This window comes from Physeter macrocephalus, chromosome 5, assembly GCF_002837175.3.
Source record: "Physeter macrocephalus isolate SW-GA chromosome 5, ASM283717v5, whole genome shotgun sequence".
Classification (NCBI taxonomy): Eukaryota; Metazoa; Chordata; class Mammalia; order Artiodactyla; family Physeteridae; genus Physeter; species Physeter macrocephalus.
This window is the reverse complement of record NC_041218.1, coordinates 15170768-15191651: the sequence shown is the minus strand read 5'-3', so window position 1 is coordinate 15191651 and position 20884 is coordinate 15170768. Positions and strand designations below refer to the sequence as shown.

The 20884-nt window shown below is 42.7% G+C and overlaps 1 protein-coding gene across 3 annotated transcripts in view; it reads right to left on the bottom strand.

Moving 5' to 3' along the window:
• The window catches only part of KIAA1549 (KIAA1549 ortholog), a 146361-nt gene that overhangs the window by 50404 nt on the left and 75073 nt on the right, over positions 1-20884 (bottom strand). For all 3 annotated transcript variants that reach the window (XR_008617313.1, XM_028489705.2, XM_055084809.1), the window contains 4 exons: positions 18253-18430; positions 15303-15487; positions 6609-6805; positions 4759-4874 (listed from right to left, as the gene is read on the bottom strand). Coding sequence is in view for 2 of the 3 variants with exons in the window: in XM_028489705.2 (XP_028345506.1) it covers positions 4759-4874; positions 6609-6805; positions 15303-15487; positions 18253-18430 (676 nt within the window). In the remaining variant the exon portion in view is untranslated. The remainder of the gene's footprint in view (positions 1-4758; positions 4875-6608; positions 6806-15302; positions 15488-18252; positions 18431-20884) is intronic.

The window sequence follows — 20884 nt, the reverse complement described above, 5'->3', positions numbered from 1 at the left end:
GGAGGTTCCTTAAAAAACTAAAAATAGAATTACCATATGATCCAGCAATCCCACTACTGGGCATATACCCAGAGAAAACCATAATTCAAAAAGACACATGCACCCCAATGTTCACGGCAGCACTATTTACAACAGCCAGGTCATGGAAGCAACCTAAGTGCCCATCGACAGACAAATGGATAATGAAGATGTGGTACGTATATACAATGGAATATTACTCAGCCATAAAAAGGAACAAAATTGGGTCATTTGTTGAGACGTGGATGGATCGAAAGACTGTCACACACAGTGCAGCAAGTCAGAAAGAGAAAAACAGATATCATATATTAACGCATATATGTGGAACCTAGAAAAATGGTACAGATGAACTGGTTTGCAAGGGCAGAAGTTGAGACACAGATGTAGAGAACAAACGTATGGACACCAAGGGGAGAAAGTGGTGGTGGGGGTGGGGGTGGGATGAACTGGGAGATTGGGATTGACATGTATACACTGATGTGTATAAAATTGATGACTAATAAGAACCTGCTGTGTAAAAAAATTTTAAAAATTAAATTAAAAAATTTTAAAAAAGAAGTGTTGAGCAAAGCAGTAAGGAGTAGTAGTTGATATTGTATAGAAGGAATGCACATCAGTGGTACATAAATCTTTGTACTTCCTCTCAATTTGAATTATATTCATTTGCTATCCCAAGTGATTAGAAATTATGTACATAGCTCTGTGAATGAAGACATCTCTCTTGTTGAGGAGGCATACTTGTCTGGATTCAGGCTATTCTCCAGCTTTCTTTCCCTGCCTGGAGGAAGCGTGACCATTTGCACAATACAAGCACAGCCAGACACCACCATTCATCCCTTCAGCTACTCAAATTACAGGCAAGAAGCCTAGAAGGAGATAATTAGCTTCACCAGATAAGGCTAGCCTTGCTAACCCAAACTTTTAAAGTGACAGCAAATGTCACAAAGGGTGTCCCATTAAGCTACTGATACCTAAGGCTGAGACTGCTTTCCTCCAGGATGGTAACAAGATCAGGGTGCAAAGGTGACCAGGAAGAAAGGCCCCTTCCCCCTGTGCTGTCTGCCTGCCTGGGTCCAGGGAGCTGCAGGCCTGTGTCTGACTCCTGTCCAGGCCCCATCCCACTCCCAAGCTGGATCCTCACTCTAAAATTCACCAACTGCAACAGGAGAAGCAGGGGACACGCAGAAAACCCTGAACTTCTATACTGCCTGGAACCCAGCCCTTCCAAAAGGCTGAAAAGAGCAGTCTGTTATTTGTCATATTCATATATTATATATACACACATACATATATCTCCATACATATATATAAACAAACTGGGTTATTATACATTGAAATATATGTATAATACATATTATAAACACAGTTATTTTTATTGTTTGCTATGCATTGCACAATTAAAAAAAAAAAAAAAACTACCTGGATAATAGCGACCAATGGAAAGTACAAGGGCTACATAGAGATCAATACTGTGTGAATCCTGCCTTAAGGCAAGTAGGGACTTTAATTAAAGTCCTTTCTCTTCAAATATTATAAAACAAACAAAAATATATATATATATAAAATGATAGAAATTACAGTATAGGATAATGCCCACAAAGCAGAATGACACAGGCAAAGGCGATCTGAATTACTGAAATACCGAAGCAATAGCACATTTTCAAAGAAATATTAATTTCATTATCTATAGGTAAATACATCACACTGCATTAATACTAAGGCCTGTGACCCACATTAATATCCTGTGAGGCAGGGATCACATCTGTCTCTTCGTCTTCATCCTGTCCCAGCACCTAACCCATCACAGGCCCTTAGTAAACATCTGTTAACTGGATGAGTAAATGACTAGCCATCTCAACTAAGTTTATAAAATTCTACCTCGAAGAGGCCTCTGCGAATTCACTATAATGGAAAGAGGAGACTTATAATTTATGGTCTCAATCATTTTATAAATGTGTCCTCCACAATTACTTGAAAAACTCTGATGTTAGATGTAGTCAAAATAGTCACCCTACAATGTTGTTAAAAATTTAATTTGCTTTGCAAACTCTTTAGCATGTGCAAAAGTAAATGTCAGCTTAGTTCCTATGTGAGATTCCAGAATCTGGACTTGCTGAATTCAAATTAATGCAGTTCTAACTACTTAAAAATCACAGCCTTGCATACATGCAACCTACGGAGAGCATAAAGAAAATACTCAGCATTTAGCCATCCTTACCTACGTGGTTTATTTCTGATGAAAAAGAAGAGACAGAGAAAACTAGAATTATGCCTGTACACAGCACTGGTAGCCTGAATGTAGCTGCCTTCGCTTAAGGAACGTGTGTTACTCCAAACCTCAGCCATCTTCACAACTTTGCTAAGGGGAAGCAGTGGTGATGATGTGACTTATTCTAAAACCGCAATAACTGTGAACACAGGGACACTGAACACAGAGTGCATAATCTCATAGGGGTCTCGAAGGTTGTAAAGGTGTATGCATCGTGGTCTAGCCACCTTCCAAAAATGCTTAGCTGGGAAGGAGTAAAGTACAACCTTGAAATGACCCAAAACCAAAACAATGGTCTTTTCTCAGCTTCCATTGCAAGGTGGGCCCTGAAAATGCTGGATGACTTGTGACAGCCATCGAAAGCCTTGCCAAGGAGTCTAAAGAGACCCAGCAGCCACGGCACCCGCTGTAGTGAGCAGGAACGCTGGTCCCAGGGCAGCATGGAGGAGGGACCCAGAATGGTTCTCAAGCGATCTTCCGCCTCCATTAATTTGTATTTCATGAGGATTTGCAACACAAGATGGATTTTTATGTGAATTACAAAATAATTTAAAAGCTATGAATAAAAATTCTGAATATTTTTATAGGGTATTTCATTGACTAAGTTCTAGGCCAGCAATAAAACACCTTTATGGCAGCACTAAAATTTTTAAGAAGTAAATGAAGTTTTACAGGTGAATTGATATTTGTAGCGAGAAAACCATCTTTCTAAAGCATGAAAATAATGTACAAATTCTGGTGCATCTTCACATCAAAACAGCGGCATCTGAGCTTCTAGGACCCACGAGAACATCTAGCCCTCTTGTCTTCTTCCATGGTCAACTCTGAGTCGAGTCCCAACACTGACATGCTTACTACTTGGATTTTAAATATATGTTGAGAGTGATGTTTGATTTTTGTTACCCATGTAGAATATACTGGTTCTAATACTATCAGTAAAGGACTTAAAAGCAAGATTTTCTCAGATATGCAATTAACAGAAATTAAGAAACTCCAGAGCTGATTTTTTTCCCCCCAAACATTTCTTTCCCAGAATCAAAATTAGATTTTAATCCTGTCTATCTGAAACAGTACACCTGTTACCATAATGCTAAATAATTTTTAAGAGTCTATGAAATCAGAGCTAAAGAAAAAATTCTTTATTCTTCCCTTATTCTAAGGGGTACTTTTTTAACATTAAAAAAGAAACAACTGGAAGAAACTGGAAGGAATCTCAAAAACCAGCTAGTTTAGTCCCACAGGAGCCCCAAAGACTAAGGGACATACAAAGTCACAAACATGACAGTGATAGAACAGGCCCTCCAGCTTCCAACTGGAATCTATTCATTTATAGAATATGGTTCACTCTGTACTGCATCTTTATACAAAGAAATTTGTGATGAAAATGTAAGTATAAAAATTACTATTAAAAATGATATGCTGGGAACTCCCTGGCGGTCCAGTGGTTAGGACTCCACGCTTTCACTGCCAAGGGCCTGGGTTCAATCCCTGGCAGGGGAGCTAAGATCCTGCAAGTGGCACAGCCAAATAAATAAATAAATAGAAGTAAAAATAATATCCTGAGGCACCGCAATTTTTTTTTGCATTACTAAAACACAACCCTGAAGCATAAATAAAACTCCAGCAAGTATAAGAGCTGTACTAGCACATTTAACAGAATCAATTCAACTAAAACCAAGCTACCTTGTCATCAGGCCAAAAAATGCTCCAAGTCTACTAAGGCCACCTATGGGCTTAGTTCTACTGCAGGGCATAAGTTTTATGACAATACTCTTTAGAAGGGGAGTGAAGTACATTTCATACCTGGCCTAAGGAGTTACAGCATCTGACAACACATATAAATATATGCTAAACCATCTAATCACACTATTTCTGGAAGACAGATCTAGGACCAGGACCAAATATAATGCACTTGGACCTATGAGAAATAATCAACTTTCTAACAGTGACAACTGTGAAATACTTGAACAGGCTCCCAAAAAGGTCACTGAATCCTGGATGCAGTTTTTGAGACTCTGGTTTTAGTGTGGTTCCTCCTTGTTCTTCGGAGAGGAAAATCGTTAGGAGCCGCCACTAGAGTAGAAGGTGACTGTTAACCTCAAACTATATCGGTGAACCTCTTAACTTCTAGCACGGCCCCATCCCAATGCAGACACAAAAACAGTGTTAGATGGTGAGAGTCAATCTGAGAAATTCACTAAACGAACGATGAATATTCTACTGCACAGGTTTTGTGTGTTTTTTTAATGTTCTGCATTTGAAGTAGTATAAAATCCTAGTCTATTGGAACCTCATAGTTACTTTTTTTTTTTTTTTGGCCACACCGCACAGCTTGTGGGATCTTAGTTCCCTGACCAGGGATCAAACCTGCAGCCCTCAGCAGTGAAAGCACGGAGTCCTAACCGCTGGACCACCAGGGAATCCCCTCATAATTACTACTTTTGAAGTGGAGAACAAGAAGGGGCACAGACCACTCTGTAGGGCTCTGTGGGACTTGCCATCGGTCACCGCTCCTGGAGTCTTGTCCCCTGCTTCCGTCTCACTGGACTCTTCACTTACTGTAGAGTCAGCATCTGAGGGAGAAACTCTGCAGACACAAAACAAATACAAACATTAGGAAAAAGAAAGAAAGGGGGGAAAGGTCACATTCATGTGGATGTGGAAGTCAGGCTTCCAGGCAAAACTGGGAGGAAATCGAACAGTCCAAAACATTGTTTCGTTTCGTCGCATGGCGTCTTCAAGGACCACATGAATAGCACACAGTCACCTTGTGCAGACAGCTTGACACAGCTGACTAAATGGCTGTGGGCTCATTTCAACAAACGGTAGGAAACCAGGTACCCAGTGGAGGATGGTCCCCCAGCTCCCTGGGCTTAGACTGGCAGTCTCGGGCTGCCATGGGCTGGATTAGAGGATCTGGAGTTCAAGCTTGGTTAGGCGTTAGCTGGGTCTGCAGAATTTCTAGGAAGCCAGGGTAGTTCTGCAGTCACCCCATATAACTCCAAATCTTTGGAAGAAGCCTACACTTACAACACAAAGGCAATGATTATCGCTGAGATTGGATTCTATATATAAAAAGCAAGGGTGTCACAGAACCCAGGTTGCACCAGGCTAGTGAAAATCCTTAATCCGTTAACACCCCTTCTCTTTGGGCTTCCTGAAATGCCGAGACCTTCTGGTGCCCCTGAGACATGCTAAAATATGATATTAACCATGCAGAACATTAAGATGTTGTGACTAAATGTTTAGGACGAGGCTACCAGAGGAGAAAAAAAGACTTTGTTATATTGTACTAGCATATTCAATAATCTTTAATGATTTGATTTACTCTCACTCTGCAAAGTAATTAAGCAAATGATATCTCTCTACATTATTCATCTTCTTTTGTAAAGAGTGTGTTCTAACATTCATTAAATTCTTAAAACCAGGCCAGAAACCCTGGAGTGGGCTTTTTGTTAAGTCAGAAACGTTAAGATCATTTTGAATGTTGGTGTGATCACACACTTTCCCCTTCTCAGCAGAAAATCAGGATTTGGAGCTCCAAAGCTCAAAGGAAAGCTGATAATCTGAGGCTTCAATACCAAAGCCTGAACATGCTTTGATCTAAAGTCAAGTTAATAAAACCTGATTCTGAACCATGTCTTCACACAGCTGTAGCCCGTCTCACAGGGTCACAGGGTGATGGTAGGTAGACTGTTAGCAAGCAGTTCTCTGTGCGCTTAATTTTGATAAGTGGAATGGGAATTAACTGGGAATGAGGAGCTGGGCAGGGGGAGGCGAGGAAGAATCCACGCACACACGCTAACAGGGTGACAAGAGGAGCACATGGCGAAAAGCCAAGCAAGGAAAGAGGGATATGATGAAGGTCACCTGCAGACCGAGCAAGGAAGCCACAGCTCCAGTGGCTGGCATACGGGCAAGGGCAAAGCTGATACTGGCTGAGTGTGTATCCTACGCCATGCACTTTTTTATACATTATTCCTAATATCACCTCCAGAGGGCCTGGCATGGTGACCCCACAATATGTACCCTAGAGCTGGTCAATCCCTAATGAAGTTCCAGGCGGACCACCAAACCATGATGGACAGTGATTTATAATCATAAACACTTTGGGGAAGGAAAGCACACAGGCCTCCTTTGAGAGTCCATTAGAGTGGATCAAGAGCCATCAGATTCGTTGACTTTGGGCAAATGTTGTCAGTCTTCCAGGCTGCAGACCCGGACAACGCTCACCATCAGCCTTTCTGCTACTGGAAACTGACAAATGGAAAACAGAAACGCGTGCCACGATAGAGAACACTACAGAAAGCCCAGTAAGAACCTTCCTCTGTGACGGATGTTCTTGGAAGGGATCTTTGCCTTGGGGCTCGGCACATCTCCATTCTCAGAGGGCGTGGTGTGGTCCTTCACAGGTCCTGGCAGCGGTGCTGGCTCGTGGATGATCAGTATATCATCTTTATTGTGCTGACCCAGATGCTGCTTAGCAAAGTCGAAGCCCTTCACGCTAGGGATCTGCAACTGAAACAGACATACACAAACATACACACACACACACACGGGAAATCAATCTGAATCTGAGGAATGTAAGATGAGATTGTGAGGGCCAGCTTCTGATTCAAGAGTGTGCTTGCACTTCTACCCATCCAGCTCAACATGCATCTCTAAAGCACTGACCTGCACAAGGTTTATACCTAGAGTTTGCAGAAAAGACAGATACTTGCTACAGATTCAAGTACAAGGATTAAATATTTAGACCATAATACAAAAGACATCACAAGACAATCCCTGACCGCTGTCAGAGCAGCTACACAATTCCAGAGGGTGACGTGGGTGAGATATTCTTCCTAGAGACTGGGGACTTGTGCCAGGCCCCAGAGGACAGGCCGAACTTGGAGATAAAAAGGGGTGGCTACACAGAGATTGTTCTAAGTTGTGTCAAGGACCAGAGAAGACTTGAGGTTTGGGAAAAGATTACATTAGCTGCACTAGAACGGTCAGGATGTAGGGGAATGAGAGAAGGCCAGCCTGTATGTAGATGGCTCCACGTGCCAGCTTCTAGAGCAGAAAACCACTAAATGGTTCTGAAGAGGCAGATTTCTAAAATGCAAGCATTTAGGACAAAAGGAGACCAGTCAGAGGGCCCAACAGTACTACGTACACGAAATGACGAAAGCCTGGGCCCAAACCTCAGCAGTGAAAATGGGAAGAAATGAAAAGCTCTGGAAAATGGGAAGGAATGAACGGCTCTAGAGACCAGGCAGAAGGACATGGAAGGTGAACACAGACTCGAGAGGCAAAGGGGAGAAAGACTCCAGTGCTGACATGAAGCTACATTCAGGGTATCCCGAACAGCAGACGTGACATTAAGAGAAAAAGGTGAGTTGCGAAGGGATGATGACAAAGAGGTAAAAAGACAGGTTCCGCTTCACACATGCTTAGTTTGAGATGGCAGGAAAAGCTCCAAAGAAAAGTAGCTCAGCGTAGCTGGAAACAGAGGACAAGCTTGGGGGAGCTCTCAGGCTGGAGGTGGTGACCTTGAGAGCACCTGTACAGAAGGTGACACGTAGAGGAGTTGAGATTTTCCAAGATGAAAACAGAGCCTGTGGATAAACCGTTGGAGAACATCTAACAGTTTGCAGCTAAGAGGAGAAAAAGGAAGTCAGGAACAAAATAGGCGACTTCAAAGAAACAGAAGAATTTGGAAACTTCAATGTAACAGAAGCCAAGGGAATAAAGAATTTCTAGAAAGGAGTGGCCAACGGAAGTAATGGGGGCACAAAGAAGGAAAGAAGAGTCTTCTCAAGTGCACCCCTCACACTGGTGGATGCAGAAGGCCGACCAGGGGATACCCGGTACCAACAGCAAACCCACAACAGAAACCCTGTGAGCCCTGTGACCGCCGAGTCCAGGGTCAGCTTCTAGGCCTGTGCTAAGACAGAAAGAGGTCTGAAGAAGTACAGAAACGTGGGCAATAAAGGTGAGGCACTATTTTGGTGACACTGAAAGTGCCAGCGGTGGGTGTTAACCATTTCCTTTATTTGAGCTTACAAAGTAGAGGAAAATAACCCGCATGTTAGTAGTTGTCCCAAGGGTGTCCTTGGGAGGAGCCCCACGTGCAATCCCATCGGGCTGAATTCCACGCCCGCCCGCAGAGAGTCCTATCGGTCAGAAGACAAAGGATAACCCATCTAAGGAGCTTTTCTAGACAATATACCGCGTGTAGAAGGGAAAGGTTTTGGCGTATTTGTGCTAACTTTATGCACAGGTGAGCGACGACGTCCATGGCTTCGATTTGTGACCTCTTAAGGTCTTTTAGCACTAAAAATCTAGGCTGGATGGGTAGAAGGAAAGCAGCCTGCAATAATGGCTTAAGCCAGCAGAGGGAGACAGAACTTACCACAAATAGAGTTCACAAAGATACTGCTCAGAAACAACAGGCAAAGACTGGCATGCCTATATTTTCTAAGTTAATGGTATCGTGTTACCAGCAGTCTACTTCACCACACAAGGGCAGATTGTGAGTGGCACGCAGTCCTCGGCGCACAAACGCTGTTTCCCAAACAATGAGCCCAAACCTGCAGCTCCATGGCTCCCCCCGGCCTACCAACCACCTTCAGCTGGGCTCCCCGAATCTCTGGGGGTGTACACCTTCCTAGGGGCATGTGGCCCTTCTAAAGGAATCAAATTCCACACAGACAACTTCTGTATATAAACTTTTGGTTTCTCCTTTCTGAAGAATCCTTCTCCTACTTCACAGAAGCAGCACACCCGTCATCCGTGTGTCTGCTTTTACCCCAGCTGCACCTCATTTTAGCTCCATAAGGTGCCTCTAAGTGAAAGAATAGGGACGTCCTTGGTGGTCCAGTAGTTAAGACTCCGCCTTCCAATGCAGGGGGGTGCAGGTTCGATCCCTGGTCAGGGAACTAAGATACCACATGCCACAGGGCAAGTAAGCCAGAGCACTGCAACCAAGACCGGACGCAGCCAAAACTACATAAATAAATATTTAAATAAATAAATGAAAGAATAACAGATATAATCAACAGTCATTTAATCATCAACATCACCTCTTTTGCAACTTAGATGATTTGCTTTATCAAAATTGAAGGAGGAGCCCCAGACTGCCTCCTCTAAGCAAAGGTCTCCAAAGTGATAAGGGAAAAACATGGACAGCACTGCTTCCTTGGTGCAGTCTGTACCCAAGCCCAGGAACTAAATGCCTTCCCTGACACGATCTCGGGTTCATGTAAGAAACATACTGTACACACGTATATGTCATAGGGAAACAAAATCTGCTACCCCCAAATGTCTCTCCGGCATGCGGATTATTTCAAGCTGAAAACAATCAAAGCCCAAAAGACTCAGGAAGAAAGTTTGATATTCCCTTCCCCCACCAACTGCCTAACAGAACATAGACAGAGGACCTATTCCAGAAAGAGAGCTATCACCACTCCTCTCTGCGTCCCGTGTCTCTGACTGGCCCAGCAGGCATTTGTTTAGCAAACATTTGCTTTTCCATCTCCATGTGAACTGGCTTCCTCCTCTCTGAAGTCCCAAACCACCACCAACATCCTCTTTTGTCTTTAGCTGAAGGTGATATTTAAGGTGAGGGTTTTGGTCATTTTGAACTGAGTTACTCAGTTCTATACATGGGTCTCTCCCATGTATACATGTTATTAAACCTTTCTGTGATTTTCTCCTGTTAACCTGTCTCAGGTCAATTTAATTTGTAGACCAACCAGGAAAACCTAGAACATTTCTTCCTCCCTGACAATGTCAAAATGCTTCATAAATGCCAAGGCACCATGCAAATGAGATTGACAGCAATGTTATTGCTGTTGGTCAGTGAAACGTCAAGCAGTTAATATAGTCAGCTGAGAGTTCTCAGAAACCAGATAAAGCTATAGATATAAATTTAGATACAAAATTTTATAATTCAGCAACAGGACATGACACACGGTAGATCCTCAATAAATATCTGATGACTGAATGAATTTCAAAAAGGTCAGTTGAAGCACCAAACTTACAGGATTTTGTGGGGAACCAAGAAAAGGGTAGATGTCATATGAAATATACATCCATTATAACTTTAAAGTCCTGCTGGCTTTTGCTAATTCTGACTAATATCTGTTTTTTTGGTAAGTTTTTTTTTTTTTTTTTTTTGCTTGTCTTTATGAAAATGCGGTTAGGTTTACTTTTATGTTTTTTATTTATTTATTATATTTTATTTATTTATTTTTGGCTGTATTGCTGTGCACGGGCTTTCTTCTAGTTGCGGCGAGCAGGGGGCTACTCTTCGTTGCGGTGCATGGGCTTCCTCTCATTGTGGTGGCTTCTCTTGTTGCGGAGCACAGGCTCTAGGCACACGGGCTTCAGTAGTTTTGGCACATGGGCTCAGTCGTTGTGGCTCGCAGGCTCTAGAGCATAAGCTCAGTAGTTGTGGCACCTGGGCTCAGTAGTTGTGGTGTGCTGGCTTCAGTAGTTGTGGCACACGGGCTTAGCTGCTCCGCAGCATGTGGGATCCTCCCAGACCAGGGCTCAAACCCGTGTCCCCTGCCTTGGCAGGCGGATTCTTAACCACTGCGCCACCAGGGAAGCCTCCGACTAATATCTTTAAATACGTTCATTAGATCCCTGACTTCTCTCAGGATGGGTGAGTCACCTTCTATAACAATAGAAATTTTTTTGCTTACACACAAAAGCCGTCTACACAGAAGGAAAAAATTAGAGAAAACACTGTCCTCCTCACTTATGGAATTGGCTCCTTTTGTTTCATCCTTATTTTCTGGAACACTTTTTCTAGTTTTTCCAAGTCTTAAAAAAAAATCTAGAGTTAAGTTTGGCTGTATTGTGCCTCCAGCCTCCACATGCAGAATAAGCGTCAATCAGCATTTTATAAAAGAGTCACAATTCATTAGTGCCTTCAATATTCCCATTAGGACTCAGGTTTTCTGAGGAAAGATGGCTCTTTTGTTCCTTGTTTCTTTAATATATCACAGAAGGGACAGACCCCGTTGTCTGTATCTCATCGGAATATGTCGCTGACAAGTTAGGGTGGGCTGGTAGAGCAGGTCAGCCAAGTAACAGGAGAGACGCCTGATGAATTTTAAAACATGTAAGCCATAAATATAATGCGACCCAGATGGAACACGACAGAGTGAAGTCCCCAGTACTCGGGTTAGCCTGAACCCCTGGGAAGGAGCAGTTAAGAAGACAAGAGAAACCACAGAGCAAATCCCCAAAGCGGCTGAATAAAAATGTGCAGCCTTGAAGAGAGAGCCATTGTTTAAGCATCTGCTATTTGATGGGTGTGGTGTGTGAAAAGTCACTACAGCCACCAGGCTGCTTGCATTCAGGAGGTGGAGACAAGGAGAACCTATTGCCATCTGCGGGTCTCCACTGCAGCCCAGCATGGGGCCGCCGGTCACCCTGAGGTCTAGGAGGTGGCGAGCAGTCCTCCAAGATTCTCCCGCCCCCAGGCCGCGGCAAATCACGTGGGTGCACTGAAACCACCAACACTTTAGGTGTTACCAGGATCCTTGCAGAGGGGGAGGAGATGAACTCGGCTCAGATGGAAGAAACGCTCTTGGAGCCTCCCTTCAACCCGTTGAGCCCTTTAAGTGGCGGTTCCAAACACAGATGTGTCCAAGCCCCCCACCCCAAGACCCCCCTCAGTGGCTCCCAGGGCCTACAGCATCACCTCCGCCCCCTGACGGGTCCCATAAACCCCTCCAGGAATGGCTCTTGCCTACTTCTGTGGCCTCGGCTTTGGCTGTGCCCTTCCTTCCACTCACCTGTGCTCCATCCTTCCTGCCTGGGCCCACTTTACCTCCGCAACCTCCAGACGCAGGGGCGGCTGCCCCTTGCCTGTGCTCCCTCAGCGCCCTGGACAGACTTACGCTGCCGCGTGTCAGTTTTTAGCTGCTTGTCCTTCTCCCTTATGAAAGCCCTCGAAGGCAGGGATCGCGTGTTATCCGTGCTTGTCACCCAGCCCAGCCCTGCTTGGCTGAGAGCAAATGCTCGGCGTTTGGTGAATGAACATGCAGTGGCTGAGGCGGCTCCATCTGGCTGCCCACAGAGCCAGCAGGCTAGGAACCAGGGTCCTAGGCCAACCAGGGGGTGTGGACTGTCCCCGGCAGAAGGAACAAGTTTCCACAGGGCCGGCAGCATCTAGCCAATGCCATTCATGTCTTTAAATAGAACCTCAACAGGGCGAGGCGGGTCCAAGCTGCAATTTTACTGGGAGCAGTAAAAAAGTGATGCCTTTGGGCTACAGATTAAAGGGAATACAGATAAAAGAAAGACTTGGGTTAGGGGTTTTTTTCTTTATCATTAGAAATTTTAAAAGACCCTGTTTCAGAATAAGATAGAATGGCCTCTCTCATCATATTTCAAAACTAATCTACTCCCAGACAATATGAAGAGGTTTCCTTCTGGTTACAAGAAGAAGGGGGTGTGGATTTTGGGTCAGCAGATTTATTGTTTCCAGATGTCTGCAGCTCTGGGATTTGCTAAAAGATTTCAGAGAGTAGTGGTGAAGCGCCGTCAGGGGGCGGGGTGAGCAGAGCGTAGAGAGAAAACACAGAGCCGCACAAGAAGGAAAAAGAGCTCTTGCGGTCACAGGGAAGACAGCATCTTTGCAAAGTGCCCCAAGGAACAGGGGCTTCACTATTGCCAGATAATCTTAGAAGAAACGCTTATGAAGTAGAGAGATTTATTTTTAAACTAAATAGAAATCATCATTTTCTCACTATAAAAACATGACAAGATCTATATGGTGAGTGCCTTTGCCAGCAAAACAAAGACCCTGCTACGCTCCTAACAGGGTCAGAAAACACCTGTTCTCTCAGGGAGTCCTCCATGCAGAAGGCCTTTCCTGCAAAGATGCTGTAAAAGGGAATGCACAGATCCAGGCAGCACTTGCAGAAAAGGGACTCCAAAGGCTTCAAGTTCTACTGGAAACTGTCCATTCTGATGTACAGCAACATCTGGGACGTGAGACTCTTTCAGAAGTAAAAGTGGGAGAAGGCGAAAGCTGGCAGAATAGTCTGCTGTGAACTCAAGGGATGCTGTCCTCTGATAGTTTACTGAAGTAACAGACAATGGATGGGCTTCCACGGGAGTGTTTATGTTAGGAAGCACGGCACATTACTGACCTAAATATATAACCATCTACACTGGTTAAACTCTTTCACCAGAACAAAAGCATTTCCAAACCTACTGTTGATCTCACTACGATGAAATTCACACTGTGAATCATTTAGTAGAGTAAGGACTTTTTTCCATGTTTTTTCCGTGCTATTCACCAGTCTAACAACAAAACGACCTTAGCAGACTATGTAAATAATAAATGAAGATAGGTAATAAATATAACCTTAGTAGAAACTGCTTCCAAAATACTGGGTAACCATAAGCTTGCGATTTAATCAAGAGTTTGCATTTCTTATTTAATTTGTAAGAAAAAGAATGCTCTTCATTTACTTTTACAAACAAAATGAATTTTAAAATAAAACTTATTTTTTTCATCCATCAGGTCTAGGTTGATAATGTGCAGAATTTTTTTATACCCAGAAAATCAGAGTAAAATCAAAAGGTTAATAGGGCGATCCTTTATTTCTTGTTCTTCTGCCTCGGGCTTGCTTTTTCTTAGCAAACTTTTAGAGTCGAGTGAGTCCTCTAAATGTTTGAGATGCATAGTGGGTACATGTTAATAAACAGAGTCCGTGACCACCACTTCCCACGCCCTGGGTGTGGCTGACCTGCCTGCTGAGCTCAATGTTTGTACCTAATGAGCTCTTCTCTTACTTGGCATGTTCTTGCTCACCAGGGGAGCTGGATACTGACCAAGAGGCTATGTGTTCGCTCTGAAATTGGTATGTGACAAAATACTGCAGAAACTGTCGAAACCTAAGTGTGACAAGGGAACTGCTATTACCATAAAAACTAAATTGAATGCCTGGAAAGACATGGAAAAGGAGCTGCTAAAAAAAAAAAAAGAAAGAAAAAAGAAACTGCTGTCAAATTAGGTGTAGGAGAATTAACTCTAAAAGACTGCAGAGTAGGGTGGGAGGGGGGATATTGAAAAAAATCTAGAATATTTTGTACTCAGGTTGCTTTGCTCTTCTCTAAAGAAACCCAAACTGGAAACTGCAGCTGATGCTTTATGTGCGTTGTTTCTTCACAAGAAAGACCACACAGAATTCCTTTTGGTAGACTAATACTCCAAATTTTTTTTAAAGATTGTCAAATAAAGACTAATTATATATATATATATATACATATATATATATGTATGGGTGCGTGTGTGTATGTATATATATATATATATATAAAGTTAAAATGTTTAAGGCATGTATTACCATTTTTTAATGATTATGTGGTCTTGATCAAGGTAATACTCCAAATTTTTTTTAAAGATTGTCAAATAAAGACTAATTATATATATATATATATACATATATATATATGTATGGGTGCGTGTGTGTATGTATATATATATATATATATATAAAGTTAAAATGTTTAAGGCATGTATTACCATTTTTTAATGATTATGTGGTCTTGATCAAGGTGGACAAGTAGGCTTGCAATGTGGTGGATGGAAAATAAAGGAGCCGGCCAGCAGAGTTGCGTATGAAAGAAATAGATACATAGATCAAAGAAAATCTCCCTTGGCTCTTGTTCTCTGAAAATATCCAGGGTTAAAACAGATCAGAACTCATACACGGAATGGATGTGATCTTCTAACTGAACATCTCAAAAATAAAATCACAGTGGAACTCAGAGCCCACAGCATTGCTAAGCCTTTACACGGCTTCATTTTCTGGGCATGTATTTGATACTACAGAAGACCTGGGTTTCTAAGCAAACAGGGAGGCAAAGGGACACCAACACTAAAGCCAAAAGACTTCCTGACCAGCTCTCTCCCCTGTCCTTCCGTACCAGGAGCCTGACCTGCCCTACCCCAGTCCCCAAGACGCTCACGTGAAGGCGGGGGCAGGGGTCTGTCCCTTACCTTCTGACGCTGCTGAATGTTGGCCACGGTGTCCGGCTGGAAGTCCAATTTGTCCGTGCGGCAGAGTTTCCAGTAGAGGATGATGACGATCACCATCACCACCAGCACTGGCACGACCACGCCCACAATGACCCAGAGGTTGCTGCTCTGGGACTCAGGGGACGGCCTCTTCACCCTGTCCACAGCTGCAGATGAGGAAGAAAGGTCTCTCAGTGAGTCCTCTGCACTCCTTTCCTGGACAGCCCTTCCGGGCGGCAAATGTGCCCTCTTCCATGAGAAACCCCGAGAGTCCCTGTCATTTCAGCTCAAGACAACTGGGGAGAGACTACGGTCTCCTGATGACACGGAATGGGACCCAGTAAACAAACACAACACGTTCCACCTACAATACAGTAGGGATCACAGTTAACATAAATGACGTGTCTCAAGGAACATGGCTAATTCAACGGCAAAGTGAGGTTTATTCCACGTCTCCTGATGTCCAGTTTATTCTGCCAGGTCCCTCCCTAAATTCTCACTGCAGGAATGTTGCCATACCGAAAACTAGAAGTCCCAGTAAGCAGTCTATGAGCACTGCCTTCATTTCCTTACCCAGATCTCTCCCTCAACCCTTCAATTAAAACATGACTTTTAACTGAAACTGCTATACCAGTTGTCAATTTTTAAATTACATTAAATCAACTTACTTATTTTGAATCCTCCACTCCCCAACCTCCCCACCCCCTCCACTGCCTCAGCCCCCCATCTTTCATGGCCTTGGACGATCATGCTTCAATTACGCTGTCCTCCTTAATTTCCTTCACCAGCTCCTCTCCCTAACCCGGCCTCCCAGTTCTGGGCCCTCATCCTCTTCATTCCGTACTCATCCTCTCGCAAGACTCAGCTCTTCTTAAAACTACTTCCCTGGTCCTCTTAAAGCTCAGGTTCCAATCACCAGGCTCTGAAAACCAAAATGCCCCCCTTCCCTGCCCAACTCTCTCATCCGTTAGGGCCACTTCACAACGACCTCTCCATGACCACACTAGATTCCCCTTGTCTAAGTTCTTTTGTCCTTGGTTGTCTTGGCCTTGTAAATGGTACCTCGTTACTCTTTTACGATGCATCTTATTATATAAATGTATCATCCTGATATACTATACTACTTTGCTCATTAATATGGTCATGACTCTAAGCCGCGTCTCTTCAAATATATATCAGTCTTCCTGGCCAGGGACTAACTTTTACTCTCTTTTCATATCCTATAATGGTTAACACGTGCTACGGGATCAGAATGTTTTTACTCAAAGATGTAACAATAAAAAGATGCTTTAGTGCTGGTTGAAGTTGGGGTTTAGGCCCCTTAGAGAGTGACCAGGGAGGGGAGCAAGCCCTCTCAAGCACAAGCACTATGAAAGAAGCACAAATCACAAAGCAAAGACTACGCAGGAAATGGAGAACGTGGCAAAGTGTTAAAATTTTACATTTTTTAATTTGACCTGAATATAGTTTGTATATGTAGTTCATTCTGCATGAAAACAGCTGACAATATAGGAGTGACACAACCAAACGGAGGAGCTGAGACAACTGGGTACTCTTCTTAGTTCTAACTTAGTAAAACCCTGTGACTCGTCAAAACGAGGGCCTGACATCAAGTCCGCAGCTGTTTCGGGGCTGGCCCTGGTGTTGGCTTAGGCTCCCAATCTCAGGACTGTTGGTTTTCAGCATGAAACTGAGGCAAGAGCAGACGAAAGTAGTCTTGAAGGGTGCCCAGAGCCTACTGCAATGAATCTCTTCTAAAAAGTGAAGTGCTTAGCTGGAGTGGGGCACTTCTCCAACGATCAGAAATGCCATATATGAAGAAACACAAGTAAATGCTTCATTATTTTTTTTCTCACTGCTCTGAAATAGAACACACTAATATACAATCATATCTCAAACACACAAACACAAAGCACCAATGGTTATTTGCTTCAACTCTCCCATCATCACCTATAAAATGGAGAAAGTGTGCCCATAGCCTTCATCCTGGTTAGTTTCCAGGGTCAAGTATAGCGCTTACAAAGGACATTCCATCATGGAGGATAATTTCAAAGCTGTCATTTGTTAAAAACTGCCTTCATCGCCGAAGTTTTTCGGGAGTTTTTCAACACTCTCTGATGCTAAATTCCTTCTAAACATGTAGTTATCCCTTTGCTGTTGGGAGCAAGTTTCTCTGAGCTCTTACAAGGATTGCTCCCAGGATTATAAAGGAAAAACACCCACATTAAAACAGTAGTCTGATTCATAAAGGTATATTTAGAGAAATATACTCTTCCATGCCTCTCCTTTTCTTAATTTTAAATACCCAAAATCTGTGAGTTGGGGAAAAACGGCACTGAGAGTAGCCATTGCCAGAGGAGCAGGGGCCCAGACTCTTCCAACAATAATAAAGAAATTCCAAAATACCTCTTTCTAAATTATGAGTGATGTGAGGACAGGGTGGGAGAGAAACAGGATTGAAAAGGGTAAGAATCAAGGACTTCTTTGTGTTAAAAGACCCAGAAGGAAGCCAGTAAATGCAGAGGGCACCTCCCAGCTTCCTGTGTGACTCACTGTCCCCATCAACATTCAAAGTATGACATGTAAGATTTTGGAATATATACAGAGAAAACACATTATTTTACCTAAGACAAAATTTTTTTTTAATAGTACAGGAGGAGGGGAAAATTATTAAAGTTAACTCAAGCCACTAAAACTCACTATTAACACTATGAATATAAAATGCTGGGTAGGAAAAAGAACAGCGAATGCTACAACTGCATGCAATCAAAATAAAGAAGGTCTTGGCAAATTAATTTTAATGACCGACCTCTTGTATCTACTACGCGCACATGAGAATGCTTTAAATTCGGAGTTTATTGTGAGAAAAAGACAGGCTTTTGACCCCAGCACAGCACAGATAACTGTGAGGGGCCACACCTCACGCACTTACGTTGGGCAACAGCTCCTTGAATTCGGTAACCCAAGATGATGGCTGCTCTCTGGATATCTATCTTGTTAATCAGATCTGAAGACTTGACTGCACTGAGTCTTTCGCCATCTTGATCCTCCACAAAGTAGATGAGCTGCACGGGATTATCATCTCCCTCGAGCCTTGACACATTTACCACCTGAAAGATAACAGAAACTATTAGCATTTTAGAAGCTCATGTTTCCAGATGCCCTTTCTTGGGGCACTCAATCTTGACTGTGTTACTCAGGATTTATTCCTCTCCCTAATAAGGTCATTACACCATTCCAGATCCCAGAATGCCCAAGACGCTCTCCTGATGGGAAGAAGAACAGTCAAAATGAAAGTTCCTCTGTGCAGAATAACAAATGTGCTTTGTCTTGCTCAAAGTCTACTCTGAGACTAAGCGGCAAGCAGGGTACACAGAACATACCAAGTCCAGCCTAGAATAGCCATCAACCAGCTCCAACAGGTCACGGGAGGGCACTGTTGTCCTCTCAACATCAACCATAATGGTTAGGTACATCCCTGGTTCTCTGAAACTATTGATGGTTCTAGCCAATCCTTTCTCAAATCTATTAGCATTTTCTCCCTGTTCTTCTAGGGCAGGGTTTCTCAACCTTAGTACTATTGCCATTTTTGATCCAGATGATTCTTTGATGCGGGGGACTATCCCAAGTATAGTAGAATGTTTAGCAGCATCTCTGCCCTCTACTCCCTCAAGGCCAGTAGCAACAGACATGCCCTTCGTCACCAGTTGTGACAACCAAAAATGTCTCCAGACATTGCCAAATGTACCCTGGGGGGGGCAAAGTCATCCCCAGTTGAGAACCACTGCTCTTGAAATAATAAATATCATAAATTCTTTAATATCCCACTCTCAAAAAGGGATAGATCATCTAGACAGGAATCAATAAGGAAACAGCATATTTGAACAATGCTATAGACCAAATGAAGCTAACAAACATATAGAACATTCTATCCAGTAGCAACACAATACACATTCTTCTCACATGCACATGGAACATTTTCTAGGACAGATCATATGTTAGGCCACAAAACAAGTCTCAACAATTCCAAAAAGACAGAAATTATATCAAGTATCTTTTCTGACCACAACAGTACGAAACTAGAATCAATAATAGGAGGAAAGCAGGCCTCCCTGGTGGCGCAGTGGTTGAGAGTCCGCCTGCCGATGCAGGGGACGTGGGTTCATGCCCCGGTCCGGGAGGATCCTACATGTCGCAGAGTGGCTAGGCCTGTGAGCCATGGCCACTGAACCTGCGCGTCCGGAGCCTGTGCTCCGCAACGGGAGAGGCCACAACAGTGAGAGGCCCGCATACAGCCAAAAAAAAAAAAAAAAAAAAAGGGAGGAAAGCTGGAAAATTCACCAATACTTGGAAATTGAACAACACACTCCTGAACAATCAGTGAACCAAAAAAAAAAAAAAAACAAAAGGGAAATTTTAAAAATATCTTGAGACAAATTAAAATGGAAACACAACATATCAAAACTTACAGGATGCAGCAAAAGCACTTACAAGAGGAAAGTTTACAGCTATAAATGAAATCAAGAAAAAAAAAGGATCTCAAATAAATAACCTAACATTACACCTCAAGAAACTAGAAAAAGAAGAACAAACAGCCCAAAGTTAGCAGAAGGGAGGAAATAATAAAGACTAGCATGGAAATAAATGAAATAGAGAACAGGAAAACAATAGAAGAGATTAAGAAAACTAAGAGTTGGTTTTTTGAAAAGATAAACAAAATTGACAATTTAGCTAGACTAACCAATAAAAAGAGATAGGACTCACAAACTATAAATGAAAGAGAGGACATTACATCAGATACCACAGAAATACAAAGGATCAAAAGAGACTACTATGAACATTACATGCTAACAAATTTGACAACCTAGAAGAAATGGATAAATTCCTAGCCATATACACCCTACCAAGACTGGATCATGATGAAATAGGAAATCTGAACAGACCGATAATGAGTAAGGAAATTAAATCAGTAATCACAAACTTCCCAGCAAAGAAAAGCCCGGGACCAGATGGTTTCACTGATGAATTCTACCAAACATTTAAAGAAGAATTAATGCCAATCCTCAAAATTTTCCTAAAAATTGAAGAGGCGGAAACACTCTCAAATTCATTTTACGACACTAACGTTACCTTAATACCAAAGTCAGGTAAAGACACTATAAAAAAAGAAAACTACAGGCCAATATCTCTAAGGAATACAGATGCAAAAATTCTCAACAAAACATTAGCAAATCAAATTCAACAGCATATTATAAGGATCACGTACCATGATCAAGTGAGATTCAACAACATATGCAAATCAATAAATATGATACATCACATTAATAAATGAAAGATAAAAACCACATGATCATATCAATAGATGCAAAGAAAGCATGTGACAAAATTCAACATCCATTCATGATAAAAACTCTCAACAAATTGAGTATAGAAAGAACATACCTCTAAATAGAAAAGGCCATATATGACAAACCCACAGCTAACATTGTACTCAATGGTGAAAGGTTGAAAGCTTTTCCTTTATGATCAGGAATAAGATGAGACTGTCCACTCTCACTATTCCT